General features: G+C 39.7%; 1 protein-coding gene across 1 annotated transcript; it reads left to right on the forward strand.

The window, feature by feature from the left end:
• Positions 1-2625: 2625 nt before the first annotated feature.
• Positions 2626-8202, forward strand: pdx1 (pancreatic and duodenal homeobox 1). Its single transcript, XM_085999929.1, has 2 exons — positions 2626-3028; positions 7787-8202. Exons 1-2 carry the CDS (start codon positions 2626-2628, stop codon positions 8200-8202), a joined length of 819 nt encoding a protein of 272 aa, XP_085856055.1.
• The last annotated feature ends 7312 nt before the right edge of the window (positions 8203-15514 follow it).

Here is a 15514-nt window from a genome sequence, read left to right on the forward strand (position 1 = left end):
ATAGCTCCGTACAACCGTAGCATACGTTGTAATCCTCCCCCTCCCTTTTCATTTCACAATAAGTAATCATTGCTTTTAAAACAATATTTTGGTCAGACACCATAATACGACTGTAACACGTCTAATAACTGGGAGTTAACAGCAAGCAGTAACCTGTCTACTTGCAGTGCAGGTGGTTAAGTATTCTCTTTCACATCACCAAGCCAACACTAAAGCAGGTTTGAAACATCTCTCTGAATGATTTGGTTATAAGTGGACATATTACATTGTAAACCGCTCCAAAACGTTGTAAAATATATCAAAAATGTGTCTAAAATGTATTTCAGTTATACTTTTAATAGCAGAATATATATATTTCAGGTAGACTGTTGGGGGTAAAGTATTTATATAGAAGTATTATCAAATTATAATAGCTTTATTTTATAAATGACAGACTACCAAACCTTTGCTAACTGGCCCCAGTGTTATAATATTTAAATTAGATTTTTAATTGTGTTGTAATGTCTTAATCTTTCTGTTCTTTTTCATCCGAACGAGGGAAGAATTGTGTAGAATTTCCCCTGGAGTGAGTGGCTGACTATCTGTAATTCGTGCTAATAAAATACTTTTTCACTATCCTCAGTAATTGGTTTACAACCTTTTCTGTTTATTTATCCATAAGAGCTGGTGTTTAATGGCTCGGGAAAGCAATTGGTTAATGGCTCAATACTGAATCAAATGCTCAGTGTCCCGTTTTATGGTAAAGGCGAATAGATTCAGATGGCGGAAACACATTTGACCATTAATGGACTCTACTTTTATGATCATATCAAATTGTATAATTATGAGAAATATTATAATTCAATGCGAGTCGCTTATGATCGTTAAAACGTACATTTCCGGTTACTGTTTCAAAATATTCCGTCAGCGTGCAAGGCAGGATGAACAGACTCTCCGTAAATATTTACGAACTTATAGATAAAGCTTTTACAGAGAGAGGGTGTGTGTTTCAAAAATTGCCGAGGAGTGTTTAATCTGATGGGATCTTGACCATGCAGAATGGCGTAAAATTCATGCCAAAAGTATAATTAAGAAATGCAATTTCCCTAAATTAGTAAAAGACTGGCTTAAAAAGGAACAAAAAGTTGTTCATTATTTAAGGATTTTTTTTTTTAAGTTTTCTTTTTATCAGTTATCGAGAAACAGAAATGGTGTTAAATGAAGCGTTCAAATGGGTAAAAACCTGCAGAAATGTGCAATTACAGCAGAAGTGCAAAGCAAACAGTCTGTGTGTGAGAAAGCATGAGTGAACACAGGTAGTGAAGCGATCTTTGTCCTTTGCAGTAGCTCCCCGCCTCCTCATATCCTTGTCACCAAGTCAACCAGCCGCAAGTTCTGCCCTATCACCCGGAAAGGTCAACACACACTGTGAATTATAGAGGGAAAAAAGCTCGAAATAATCAATCGACCGCTAACGGATACCAGGGCGGTTTTCAATTTAAGTTTGAAGAATACGTTCATCGTCAGAGTAAACGAATGAAAATATTGTTATTTTAAAATATCTGTATGAAATGGTGCTAATTTCTTTAAATTGTATAAGATAATACCCTTGTCAGAATTTCTTAACAAAGTTTCCTAATCAAAAGTCAATATTTAATCGGGTCGAAGTTTAAATCAGACGTTGAAACAAGTGACAGGTAAAGCGGGAGAAAAGTAAAAACACAGCAACATGTGATCAATAGTTCAACAAAATATTAACATGGAGGTTTGTAAAGTGGGAAATGAAGAAGCTGGAAAAAAGAAAGGTAAAGAAAGGACAACCAGGTGTAACCAATAAGTGTTTCTACAAGTTTGCTAAAATACAAACAAAAGTTAAATTAAAAAGAAACTATTAGCGGTAAAACTCTATACATTAATGTTCGAACGGTATGTGCACAGCACGTTATTTCAAACCCAACTGAAAGGAATTGAACATATGCAACGTCACATATGGATCTGCTGCTAAAGGACTTTATCACAGGCGTGTCAATCCTAGTCATTCAAAGAGGATCAGTGAAGAAAACAGTAGCCAATCTTCGTTTGTTAGAAATAAAGCACTTTTTCTTTTGCTATCTGTGGTTCCCAGGCCCAAGTCGCTGAGAAGGCGATAACACTGCCCTGTCTAATCTATCACTGATACTATTCACATCTGGTCATACATTTTCCAAGTTAAATGTTTAAAATTCAACATTTTTGTGTAAGTTTGCTGATTACGCTGGAATGAGGTAAAGAATTAATTCGTAGCCAGTATACCTGCCACCTGTGTTTCGATTGAGAAAGCACAGAAATTGTTCTTGAATGAAACAAGTATTTCTTGGAAGAGAGAAAGGCACATCGCCTGGCACTCACACAAGTTTCCATTGTTACTAAACTACATGAAAAGTAAATGGACTCCACAGGCAGGTGAAGTTGAACCAAGTGTTCTTATCATGGAATTACAGTCCAATAGGTTGTAGGAACCAAGTCACATGACATATTCGTAGTTCTCCACGGAGCATAACAGAGTGTCAGGTGCTGTTTTGATTAGTGAATCAAGCTAGGCAGAGCCATTAAACTGGAAAATTACAGTGGCATCCTTATGTTTCAATTGTTGATGCACTGGTAGCCATGAATAGCGAGGAACATTATTATGCGCCAGCTCAAATGTATAAGGAATCATGCGCTTATCAGAGATCACAAGCCCAGGAATATAATCAAAGCCCACCAGCATGTCTCTATGTAGGGAGACAGCCACAGCCTTCATATGCTAACCCTTCCTTGTCGGGACTTGAACAAGGAAGTCCCGCTGACATTTCTCCTTTCGAAGTACCTGCGCTATCAGAGGATCCTACAATCTCGCATCTTCACCATCCACAGCAACAGCACCCTGACCCGCACACCCACCAAGGTGCTTGTTTTGGGAGCGGCTCCGAAATGGGTGCCCTGGATGAACACAATCGAACACATCTGCCCTTCCCGTGGATGAAAGCTACCAAGTCGCATGCCCACGTCTGGAAAGGACAATGGCCCGGTAAGTGTCCAGGACTTCTCTGATGGGCAATTATTTTTCTAATGACTGTGGGATTTTTTTTTAAATGGATGATAACCCAAGAAAATAATTAAACTATAAATTAGGGCATGGATGGATGGAGAGCATTAGATAACAAGCGCTAGACTTCATTCATTACTAATGGATATTTCGCCCTGTTAATGCTATCGATATTATTGGTATGTATGCGTATATTGATGTTCCAATTATCGTTGTTGGCAGAAGTAATGGCATTGCTTACTATAATAGCAGAATCCATTAATACTTCAAGTTGTCAATGAAAATGACGATGGTCATGAGATTTGTACATGCCTCCTCTCCTTTTTAAAATTTAAATCATAACCGTGTCCTTATGATTGCGATATTTTAAACGAACTTGTTCACAAGGCCTACCCGAGTGATAAAACTGCCGCTGAAACAGCAACATTACACACTTCTTTTTATCACTTTCATTAATCACCTTATTTTTTTAACAATCAAAATTATACCAATAAATCAACGTCGATATAATCAAATCTGGGTCAAGAACTTTTTTTTGAGGAAACTCCTTTTATAAATTAAGATTTCTAAAGCATTTTTAAATAGAGCCCAACAGGACTGCGTGTAGGTTTGAGGTTCTGTTTGTGGGACAGAATTTGGAACACGGAACAAAAATAGCTGGAAACGTTGCAAAAAGTTAGCAGACAAATGCTCGGCACCGCACAAAACACGTGGTAATAGCGTAAGTCGAACCGAATACAGTAGCCAGGCATCTCAGTTTGAAAAGAAAACGGGATTTTCTGCCACAGGCATGTTCTGAGCAACACCAGCTCCTGGATTTCGCCTCTCTGCTATTACTTGAGGAGAAATTGAAACTTAATTCGGTCAAACACCTTGGAAGCGATATGAAACAAAGTCCATAATTGACTTTGGCAAAGTGCACAGGAGCAGTAACCAATTATTAGTTTTTAAAAACGTACATTTTGAAAACTTGAAATGCATCAAATATTGGGAGCAACTTAAAATCTAATTATGGCAAACTACAAATTGAATTCAGACGCAAATCGCAGCGCATCCGGGTGATGATGTGATTGCTGGTCATAAAGGGATCTATATGTGTATAATTACTCTAGATTTGTTTGTATCGAGTCATAAAAGTGAAATCGCAGCCCATTACATAACCAAACACATGTGGACTGGAACGGGCGTCTCAACAAATGCTTAGCATTTCACCAAACAGATAAATGGGGTTGTTTATGTCTCCACGCCTGAAGCGATTGTGTGCTCAACGGAGGCAGTCTTGTTAAAACAAAGGCAATAATTCTATAACCTTTCTGGTATAAATTACGCGTTTTCAAAAATGATGTAGTGCTTTTAAAAGATTTTCTTCTAATTTTACTGCTGCCTATTTAGCGCAAATGTTATCAGTCACCGGCAATCACCAATGTTCCGGGAAGCAGTTTGCCTTTTAAGAACTACTTTAAAGATTGATTTTCGGCGATTCCCAGTTTGGAATTACTGTTGATTTTGTTTCTTCCATTAGGTTATGTGTGGATTTTATTTCTATACCCGGGACCTGGTTTACGATTTTACATGTTCGTAAACTGAATTTTTAGCTATAGGAAAAAGCAGTTTCCAACAAATAATCGGGAATATGACAATAGGTTTAACATGCCTGGGTGTATATTTCTACATTTGGAGTCCTAGTTCCAGTGAATTACAAAAATCAATTTTAGACAAAGAAAGGTGATCAGTATTGCCTTGACTTGTATTGCCAAACTATTATTGCAGCGACGTTGTTACTGTGTATTTTGATTCTTTTATCAGAATGCAGAGCATGCACATTTTATGGCAAGTAAAATGTGAGATTTAAATCATATATGTGACATTTACATGGTGATTCTACGAATTACGTCTTCTATCACAAACAACTATTCACAATATAAATACATAATTTGAACATTTCACAGTAGACTTCCTAACAAGTTAGGAACTTAGGAACAGGAATAGGCCATTCAGCCCCTCGAGCCTGCTCCGCATTCAATGAGATCATGGCTTTGCTCCATATCCCTTGATACCCTTACCTAACAAAAATCTGGCATCTAAAGTCCTGAAAGCTCCAATTGTCCCAGAATCCACAGACTTTCGGGAGAATTCCAGATTTCTACCACCCTTAGTGTGAAAGAATGCTTCCTGATTCACTCCTAATTTTAAGATTATGTCCCCCCTTCTTGATTACTCCACCCAGAGGAAATTACTTATTTGTATCTACCCTATCACATCCTTTTAACATTTTAAACACCTCGATCAGATCACTCCTAAATCTTTTAGTTTATAATTGAAAGTGACAAAAAAATAAATTCTAACTATGATGGGTGGGTTACAATTAAGCTGCAATCTGACGCTACCTTACTGTAGACAACAGTAAAAGAAACGTATTTGTGGACATTTGCAGACTTTCGATGTTACAGCACTAAGAATTAATTAGTTCATGAATTACTGAAGTAATTGATCAGATCGCCAAAACTGCATCGGTGAAATGATCTAATTAGGGCGAAAGAGTGAAAGGGCCAGGCTTCAGATTAAGGCCGCCGCACACCTGATGGCTATTGTTGACTGATGAATATTTACCTTTAAACATGGTCACCATCTTGAATCGGAATATCGAGATATTTCTAGTAACTATTTCTAGTAATTATAAGTTTCTGGTGTCTGAAAGTCATCTTTCGGTTGGTAGAACATATCCCGCGCCGTCAAAAACAGCAATTGAGAGAGCGGGTAAAGCAAGCCCTGACCAAGGGAGCGCCAACTGAACCAGGCTCTAACCCACAGTTTTACAGAGCACATTTCTAATGGTTCAGAATACTTTCCTTATTGCAGTAGTTTTACTTTATGAAAGGCCAATTTGACTCCTCCTCGTTGGCGGGAAGCGGCTGGTAAGGCTGGAATACAAAAGTCCACGTCTCCTGACTTCGGGAGACCCAGCCGCCCCACGATAGGATATTACACGGCTTTCCAATTGTCCAAATAAAATCTTTTGCTTAATTTGTAGCATCACCTTTATTGAATATCACTCCCTTTATGACTATAACATATACTCGTTTCCATGTATTATTTATCGAAGTGAATAGCAGCTCTACAGAACACATTTCTACCTGGACATCAGTGTGAATTCCTCTCACCTGAATATTCTGGACATTTTAAAGATATTTTATAGTAAACTAGTTATTTCAATTACAGAATTAACTTTGTTACTGAAAGTTTGCTTAACTTATTAATTCGGGATGATTCGCAGTGAAAATAATTGTCCTCTAAAATCCAGAATGGGAAAGAGATTGACATCTGCTACAAAATGCAATGTATAAAGCGCCAGTTTTCAGGAGATACGGTCAGTTCATGGTTGTTGAAGGCGTTGGCATGGAATTACGAATTTTACTTAATACATTTTTCACACAAACTGAATTACAATGACCCCCAAATTTATATCAGAAAACTCATTCATTTGGATAACAATGTAGCACTTTTAACAAATATAGAATTTAAAGCTAATTTGGAGTTTATCATTATTTAGTTCCGCGACTTATCTTCAAATATTTAGATAGCCATACATTGCGGTTACCTACACCTTATTGCAACCTTTTCAAAGTGTAACGTCATGATTGCCCTGTTGGGCTGTGCGCCCATTATAAATTACCAAAATTCTCTCAATTAACCATCTTCCATAACATATGCCAATCAATTATCGTGAAAATCCGTATTGCTATTAAATTCTTTTCACTATAAAGATATTCGAAATTGCTTGAAAGTGCACCGATTTTAAAGTGCGATAAAAGTATTGTGTTGACTTACGCTTAACGTTTTAAGGGAGTCCAGGAAGTTCCGCATTTGACATCTTTGGGTGTTCTATAAGGCGCTTCTGTAGGACTGGCTTCATATCACTTCGCCATTTAAAATAGGTTTAAATGAAAAGAAAGCATGGTGGGCAATGGAGTTTTATTCTTCTAAATCCGTGAACCGCATAACCACCGAAACTAGTATTGATCAGATCTACCATGAAACATTTTGGCGTTTAGAAATGTCCTTGCCTTTTTAGTAGAAATGTCACTTTTCCCACAAGAAAATCCAACTTTTTAGACACCTGGTTTGTAGGTGTCTCTGGTTTTCGGTTTTGATGCACTGAAATATGAAACTGAATTGTTTTCCTAATTGTGTTAATAATTAAGCAGCGTTCCTCAAGTCAAATTCGAAAGTAGTCTTCATTGATACTTGCCACTTGAAACTTTGGCTGGATCCCTATCTTGAGTCCCGTGCAGCTCATGTCTGGTTTATTAACCTCCCAATGCGCGAAGGAGCAAGCAGAACTTGTCCCACATCGTTTAAAAAGATCATCCTCTGGGGGTGTTCTTGATTTTTAAAACAATTTACATAAACGGGAATGAGGCGCTGGTGTGCTTTTGGACTGTGTTATCACCAGGCTGTTATCAGCATTTCAACAGACAGAAATGTAGTTGGAGTAGGTAGGAATAAGAGATGGGGTGCATGTCTCCAGCTATTCCCAGTTCTCATTTGAACTATGCATTTCCGTAATTTCAGGCGTAGTGTAGCCAGGATGGAATCGTTTTAATTTATTTTGGCTGAATATTGTTAATGAACTATAATGTGCACACTTTCTGACGTATCATCTTGTAACAATCAGCTTAAAAATGCACCGAAGAAAATGAAAAATGGAAGTGGATTTTGATGCATTCTCTGTGTTTTTAGGGGGTTCCTTTATGGTGGAACAAGAAGAAAATAAGCGCACGCGCACTGCCTACACCCGAGCTCAGTTGCTTGAGTTGGAGAAAGAATTCCTTTTCAATAAATACATCTCCAGACCCCGCAGAGTGGAGCTGGCCGTCATGTTGAACCTAACCGAACGACACATAAAGATCTGGTTCCAGAACAGGAGGATGAAGTGGAAAAAAGAAGAGGATAAGAAGAGAGGGAGGAATGGCGCTCCTGAGCAGGACTCTGTTGTCTCCTCTGGTGATCTCAAGGAGGATGTCTGTGGCCCGAATAATCCTATTGGAAGAGACCTGCTATCTGTCAGTGTCTCCTCATCGCAGCCAGCGAGCACCCCCGCATCTTCCTTAAGGAGCCAGGGTACAACCGCTAGAGACTCCGTGAAAAATTCATAAAGTAAAACTTGCCAGAACATTTAATAGCGTCACAGTATAGATCATTTTAATTGAAACTTGCAGCGAGAAAATATCTTTAATTAATTGCAAAAGCTGAACCCTCCCGCAACGATTCCCAATAAATGCCCTAACTGCAGCATTCAGTGACAGCGATAAGATCCAGCTGGTATTTGTCATTCATTGAGTTTATATTTTGGAATAAGGGTCGTATTATTATAATAATATATCGGAATGTGGCATTTACATTCCAGAAAACAAAACACTCGTATAATTTTGTGTCTGTGTTGTTTCAAGTCACCTTGTGTACAAAGCGTAGTCACTTATTTCTATTTCGTCTCGTTTTGTTAATTATAATGGGACTGTAAGTTTAAAGGCCCCAATCATTGAATCCTGTGCATTGTACATTTTCTTCCAGCGTGTAAACTCAGATGTTGCCTCTGGTTACAAGTGAAGACTATATTTGAAGTTGTGTGTATACAACTATTGCCGTGCCCTGTATATTGTTTTTAACGTGTTACTTTCCATTAGAGGAAGATGTTTAACTGTAATCCTGTCTGAAAAACAAACTGCTTACATTTATTACATTTTTGTTGTAGATTGTATGCGATTCCATTTTAGTTGCCCGTAGATCTAAAGAACCATTTCAATAAAAGAGACAGACACTTCAAAACTGGAGTTCACCGTAAATGTATACGTGAATAGACTTGTCTGAGCATTAATGCGTTTCTGTTCCAAATGTTTTTTTGAATTAACTTGTATTTATCAAAGTATCAGAATGAAACATTCCCTCACTTTTTAGACACTCGGCGCACGGGAAAAACAGGGGCAAGTTCTCTACATTACCTCCAAAATATGCCTGCCCTCCTGCTTTGAATCAGTGTCCCACAGAGCACGATTCTGACATCTTCCATGTACCACATCAACCGCTCTTACAATCTCACTGTGTGGGATTGTCAAACTAATGGCAGTTCTGTGCTGTAGGCTTTTTGCCATCAATAATTAGGTTGAGACCGAAGAACTTCATTGCACTTAGGAACTTAGAAAGGGAAACTTGCATTAGATACGATTGGCCTGGATCAAGTCCCAAAGACAGAATTTAAATTACCGTTCGAATCCGCTACAATATGTCATCAATTAAAGTAAATACGCATATGATAATATTATAGAAAAGGAAGTGCGGACAATTGGCATTTCGCAACACTACATTTTATTGAGAGTTTGACGTTGGAATTTGCGATTTCGTGTTAACAACATACGATTTACTTGAATTGTGTTTGATCGTAGTTAGATATTTTATGTCCCTTACATGATATCTAACTCAATGTATACACTTTTAAAGAAATCAGTATTAATTAGAATTAATAGGGGTAGAATACCTCGTTTTGAAATATTTATTTCCCTTCCTCTCGCCTTGGTCTTCCTGCACTAGGCAAAATTCCAAGCTAAGAGAGAGAGAATCATAGAAATTTACAGCACAGAAGGAGGCCATTCGGCCCATCATGTCCGTGCCCACGGAAAAAGAGCTATCCAGCCTAATCTCACATTCCAGCCCTTGGTTCAGTAGCCCTGTAGGGTACAGCACTTCAAGCGCATATCCAAGTACTTTTTAAATAAAATTAGGATTTCTGCCTCTACCACCCTTTCAGACAGTGAGTTCCAGACCCCCACCACTCTCTAGGTGAAAAAAGTTCTCCTCAACTCCCCCCTAATCCTTCTACCAATTATTTTAAATCTATGCCCCCTTATTGGCCTCTCTGCTAGGGGAAATAGGCCCTTCCTATCCACTCTATCTAGGCCCCTCATAATTTTATACACCTCAATCAAGATTCCCCTCAGCATCCTTTGTTCCAAATAAAACAACCCCAGCCTATTCAATCTTTCCTCATAGCTAAAATTCTCCAGTCCTGGCAACATCCTCGTAAATCTCCTCTGTACCCTCTCTAGTGCAATAACATATTTCCTGTAATGTGGTGACCAGAACTGTACACAGTACTTTAGCTGTGGCCTAACTAGCATAACCTCCCTGCTCTTATATTCTATGCCTTGGCTAATAAAGGCAAGTATCCTATATGCTTTCTTAACCACTTTATCTACCTGTCCTGCTACCTTCAGGGATTTGTGGGCATGCACTCCCTCTGTTCCTCTACACTTCTCAGTATCCTACCATTTATTGTGTATTCCTTTACCTTGTTAGCCCTCCCCAAATGCATTACCTCACATTTCTCCAGATTGAATTCCATTTACCACTTTTCAGCCCACCTGACCAGTCCATTGATATCTTCCTGCAGTCTACAGCTCTCTTGCTCACTATCAACCACACGGCCAAGAGAGAGAGTGGGGAAGGTAACTTGATCCTACAAAATATTGCAGAGGTCCCTCTGAAACCAGATGTATCCAAAGGCGCACTGGTTACATTTCCCTCTGATTTTCCCCTTCTTCATACTTGGAAGAGCATGAGCTCTGCCCAGTTTCTCTCTGTGACCACACAACTGAGATGGGGTGCAACTCGCAATCTGGCGCTGTACACCCCAATGGCCCCAAACTTCACCTTCTCTGCCTAATATCCCTGAGATTCCAACACAACCACCATTCTCACCTGGATAGCGTACAAAAGAAATAGATGCGGAACAAGCAATACGCCCCTTCCTTCCGATGGATTTCCCCCTCCGCCCACTACTGGTAAAACGTTGAAATTATTATGTGTACATAATTGGGTTCATTCTGCGTTCACCCTCCTTAGGTCTATGACCGAAATCAGCAGTTCAGCACACTGGCGCATATCTGCATCTTACCATTCCTTGCGCACAATGCTTTGAGGAGTTACCACATCATTTATTTGGGAATTCATTTTTGAATCAGAACTCATACTGGCTCTAACATAATCTATGGTACTTGTAGTAAATATTGGCAAGAGAGAGAAAAAGAACAGTGCAAACTGCCCTGTGATGTCAATGGAGCAGAAACTAAAGGATACAAGTGAGTGTTCCATCAGATTCAGTGAGTGATACCAGAATAATAGGACTTCAGACAGGCAGTTACAAATGTGCTGTGAAATGTGTTGGACAGATATAGTCGCCACATGGTTCGTTTCTTTGTGCCGTATAGTAATACATTTAATTGTTAAAAGTTGTATCAAACATCTAGTGAGTGGCACCGTTACCTGGGATTAATATCAGAAAATAGGTGAAGCAATATTTTTAGATGATATGGCCTTGCTGTAATAGGGTCAGGGAAACGTGTGCAGAGTAGCTGTGATTTTACCCAGATCATGCCCGAGGCAAGTTGTAAGTCGCGGGTCAGTTTAGAATATGATTTACCTTCACACATCTGTAAGAAATTAAGACATGGAAAGATTACACGCATACATTTATCGGCATGGACAGGTCTTTGTGAAATGTACAATTCACCTGCAAAATGACAGGGTTTGTAAAATGCGTAGAAAGATGAAAGTTACTCAGGACGTTACTGGACGAATAGATAAGAAAATTATACAATGGCATTGTAAGCATAGTGAGGAAGTAAACATTTAGCTTAATCGTCCTTAACTTTATTTCTAAAATAGTGTTGTTCTGTGGCTGGTTATTGATTTGAAATTTTCTGTCCAAGAATTTCAGAAAGGCGGAGTATCCTGGGTTCGTTAGGGCGTTAATAGTTTTTTTTTTCATTCTGGACACGAACAATTTCAGACCAAGATCTGGCGCTGCTGTGATACCCCCTGAGGTTAAATAGTCAACGCACTGTTACTGCAAACGGTCACTTGGCGTGTCATGATATTCCTATCCCATTTAGGCAATTGAGGGGAAGAGGTATAAACAAAGTTGGGAGCCTAAACGAAAACATTGCTCTGTGACCATCAGGATGTCTGAATATTTCCATAGGTTCTTCACCGTCTCTCTTTGATCCTGTGTTTCACTTTCCAAAATGGCATCTAGTAATCATTGATTGCATGTAACCAGATGACGTCTCATATATAATCTCTTTTATGACTATTTCATTCATGATTTCCGAAATAATATTCAGAACGATTTCAACCAATTCGTGTTAAGTAACCACATCAGATGATGCCGAAAGTGGATTGACCACATTCGAACACTTTGTCCTTCCTTAAATATGTGACTGACTTCTGGGGATTCACTTACTGTAGTCATTGCATACACCTGTTCAAAAACCTTACTCTTCTTCTTCAATCAAGGTAACTTGAAAGGAAATTTGTATGTGCTTTTAAGAAGTAAGAGGATATTCAAAGAAGGGATAATATCACTTAAATATAAACGGTTATTTTTGTACTTGAGAGTGAGGGAATGACACTCTCAAGTATTTTGCCTCAGAGGAAGATGAAGGTAGCACTGCAGGGATGCCTGGGGAGGATGGTGGAAGAGCTACTATTGGAGATACATATTCAAAAGGAGTCTGTATTAAAAGAAAAAGTTAATGGAACTAAGAGCAAAAATGTCACCAAGCTCAGATGATATGCATCCCAGAATACTAGAGGAGGTTGGGAGGAGATAGTGTAGGCACCAACCATAATTTTTCAAAAATCTTTGAAGCAGAAATTGAGCTGAAGGATCTGTATAAATTACACACTAGGTCTCAGCTGGAGTATTATGTGCAGTTCTGGGCACGACACTTTAGGCAAGATGGTAATGCCTTGGAGAGGGTTCAGGGGAGATTCACTAGACTGGTACCAGGGATGAGGGACTTCAGTTATGTGGAGAGACTAGAGAAGCTGGAATTGTTCTCCTTAGGGCACAGAAAGTTATTTGGAGATTTAATAGAAGTGATTTACATAGAATATACCGCCCAGAAACAGGCCATTTGGCCCGACTAACTTGTGCTGGCGTTTATACTCCACACGTGTCTCCTCCCATTCTATCTACCTTATCTCAGCCTTTCAACATATCTTTCTATTCCCTTTTCTCTCATGCATTTGTCTAGTTTCCTTTTGAAAGCATCTAAGCTATTTGCCTCAACCACTTCCTGTGCTAGCGAGTTCCACATTCTAACCACTCTCTGAGTAAAGAAATTTCTCCTTATTTCCTCATTGGATTTATTAGTAACTGTCTTGTATTTATGGCCCCTAGTTTTGGATTCTCCCACAAATAGAAACATTCTCTCCAGGGTAGACCCTGTCCAACCCATTCATATGTTAAAGATCTCTATCAGGTTGCCTCTCAGTCTTTTCTTTTCTAAAGAAGAGGGTTTTGACAGTGTATATAAGGAGAAACAGTTTCCACTGGCAGGAGGGCCGGTAACCAGAGGACACAGATTTCAGGTAATTAGCAAAAGAACCAGAGGGGAGATGAGGAGAAATTTTGCTATGTGGCAAGTTGTTATGATCTGGAATGCACTGCCTGAAAGGGTGGTGAAAGCAGATTCAAAAGAGAATTGGATATATACTTGAAAAGGAAAAAAAAAACCAAGGCTATGGGAAAAGAGCAGGGGTATGGGACTAATTGGATACCTCTTTCAAAGAGCCACCACAGGCATGATGGGCCAAATGGTCTCCTCCCGTGCTGTGTAATTGGAGGCTGACAAATGTTGTACCTCTGTTCAAGAAAGTGGAGAAGGATAATCCAGGAAAATAGTCTTACCTCAGTTAATGATAAACTCCTACAGCCCATAACACAGATTGAAATTAATGAACACTTAGAAAGATATTGAGTAATCAGGGATGGTTAGTATGGATTTATAAAGGGCGGGTCGTGCTTCATTAATTTAATTTAATTTAATTTTTTGAGGAAATCACGCATTGTATCGATAAGGGAATGCGGTTTTATTTGTATATATGGATTGTCAGAAGGTATTTAATAAGGTACCACATAAGAGACTTGTTTATCTTATGTCCCCAGCCATCCCTCAATTCATGTGGCTACATTCCCTTTACTAACTTAAGGGATAAAATATAAAGTATAGGGGTAAATTGATGTTTTTTCTGATATGGCAGTGGTGTGCCTCAGGTGCTAGGACCTCTTTTCCAATCATACAAATAATTTGTACATAGACATGTGAGGAACAATATCAAAGTTTGTTGATGATACCAAATTAGGGGACATGGGAAAGACATTGGCAGGCATTGGAGTGGTAAATATAAATAGAGTACAATGCAGAGAAATGTAAATAAATACAGTGAATGGAAGTATAAGCTAAATGATAAGACTCAACAGAATTAAGGAACAGAGGGGTCCAGGCGTGCAGCTTTTTAAAAGTGAGAGTGCAGGTAGAATAGATCATGAAAAGGCCAAATGGGATTCTTATGGACAACACTGTCAAGGACAAATTTGTTTGCCATCCGTAGTTGCCCTGAGAAGTTGGAGATGAGTCATGGCCTTGAACCACTGCAGTCCCAGTGGTGTTGGTGCCCTGGAAAACATAGGATCGGTCACCTGAGTGATGCATTTGTGGGCAGCAGATTGCGAGATTCTGCAGATATCTCCTGCAGATCCCTGGAAGGAGCCAGAGGCGAAGAAATTGAGGGCAGTAATGACTTGGACAGCCACTGGCAAAGCGTGCCCACCAGGTCCACTTTGCAAGAGGTCTTCTTCCAGGAGGCTACAAACGTCTGCCACCACCTGATGCGATATCCTGAGGCACTGGTGCTCCAACATGTCCAGGAAGCTGATCCTCTGCCTACATACCCTGTGTTAGGGATATCGCCTCCTGCGAGCTGCACCCCTGTGCTCATCCCCTCTCTCCTGTGAAGCGGCAGGTCACTGAGGAGAAGGCTGCTGCCCTTGCTGGGGCTTCTCCTGCTGCTGGTGCTGTTGCTGCTCATCTTGGTCCTCATCTGAGGTCCAAGGTAAAGCTGCATAAGCGGCACCCATGCTGAACTGATGCTTGACAACGGGAAAGTGTAGATCAGACTCACAAAAATCCAAGGTAGCAGAAATGACCTCCAAAGTAGTGGAAATCACCTGCAAAGTAGTGAAAGCACACTCTCAGAACAAGTCCTGTGAGCAAAAGCCTTTCACTTAGGCAAGGAAGCAGGTGTGAGGTCTGAGTATTTATAGAATTGTTTGCCTGTCGTTTGGTCAGCCCCCTCAATTCGCACTGTCCTCTCACCTTGCTTTCATTGGTGAGTTCCAGGAAACCCAGGAAACCTGTGCACTCAGATTCAAAGCTCAAATCTGCAGTGAAATCAGCTCCTACTTGTCTTTTAACAACTTTTAATTGCTAACCTGCCTCTCCCATGGGGGTTTCCCGCACGCCACCCGAAGCATTGCAATTAAAAGCGGAAATCGGCAGGTTCGAGCTGGTTTCCCGACCCGCTGTCTTTTTCAGCCCTTTTAACCACCCGCCCGCTCCCAAACACACT

Source organism: Somniosus microcephalus, chromosome 10 (assembly GCF_052327205.1).
Source record: "Somniosus microcephalus isolate GS21.2 chromosome 10, FLI_Smic_1.0, whole genome shotgun sequence".
Taxonomy (NCBI): domain Eukaryota; kingdom Metazoa; phylum Chordata; class Chondrichthyes; order Squaliformes; family Somniosidae; genus Somniosus; species Somniosus microcephalus.

Bases quoted from the DNA above. Each gene is read 5' to 3' on its own strand.
- pdx1 (XM_085999929.1), top strand. From the start codon at position 2,626: ATGAATAGCGAGGAACATTATTATGCGCCAGCTCAAATGTATAAGGAA. The intron at 3,029-7,786 runs GTAAGTGTCCAG...CTGTGTTTTTAG, and splicing joins CTGGAAAGGACAATGGCCCG to GGGGTTCCTTTATGGTGGAA.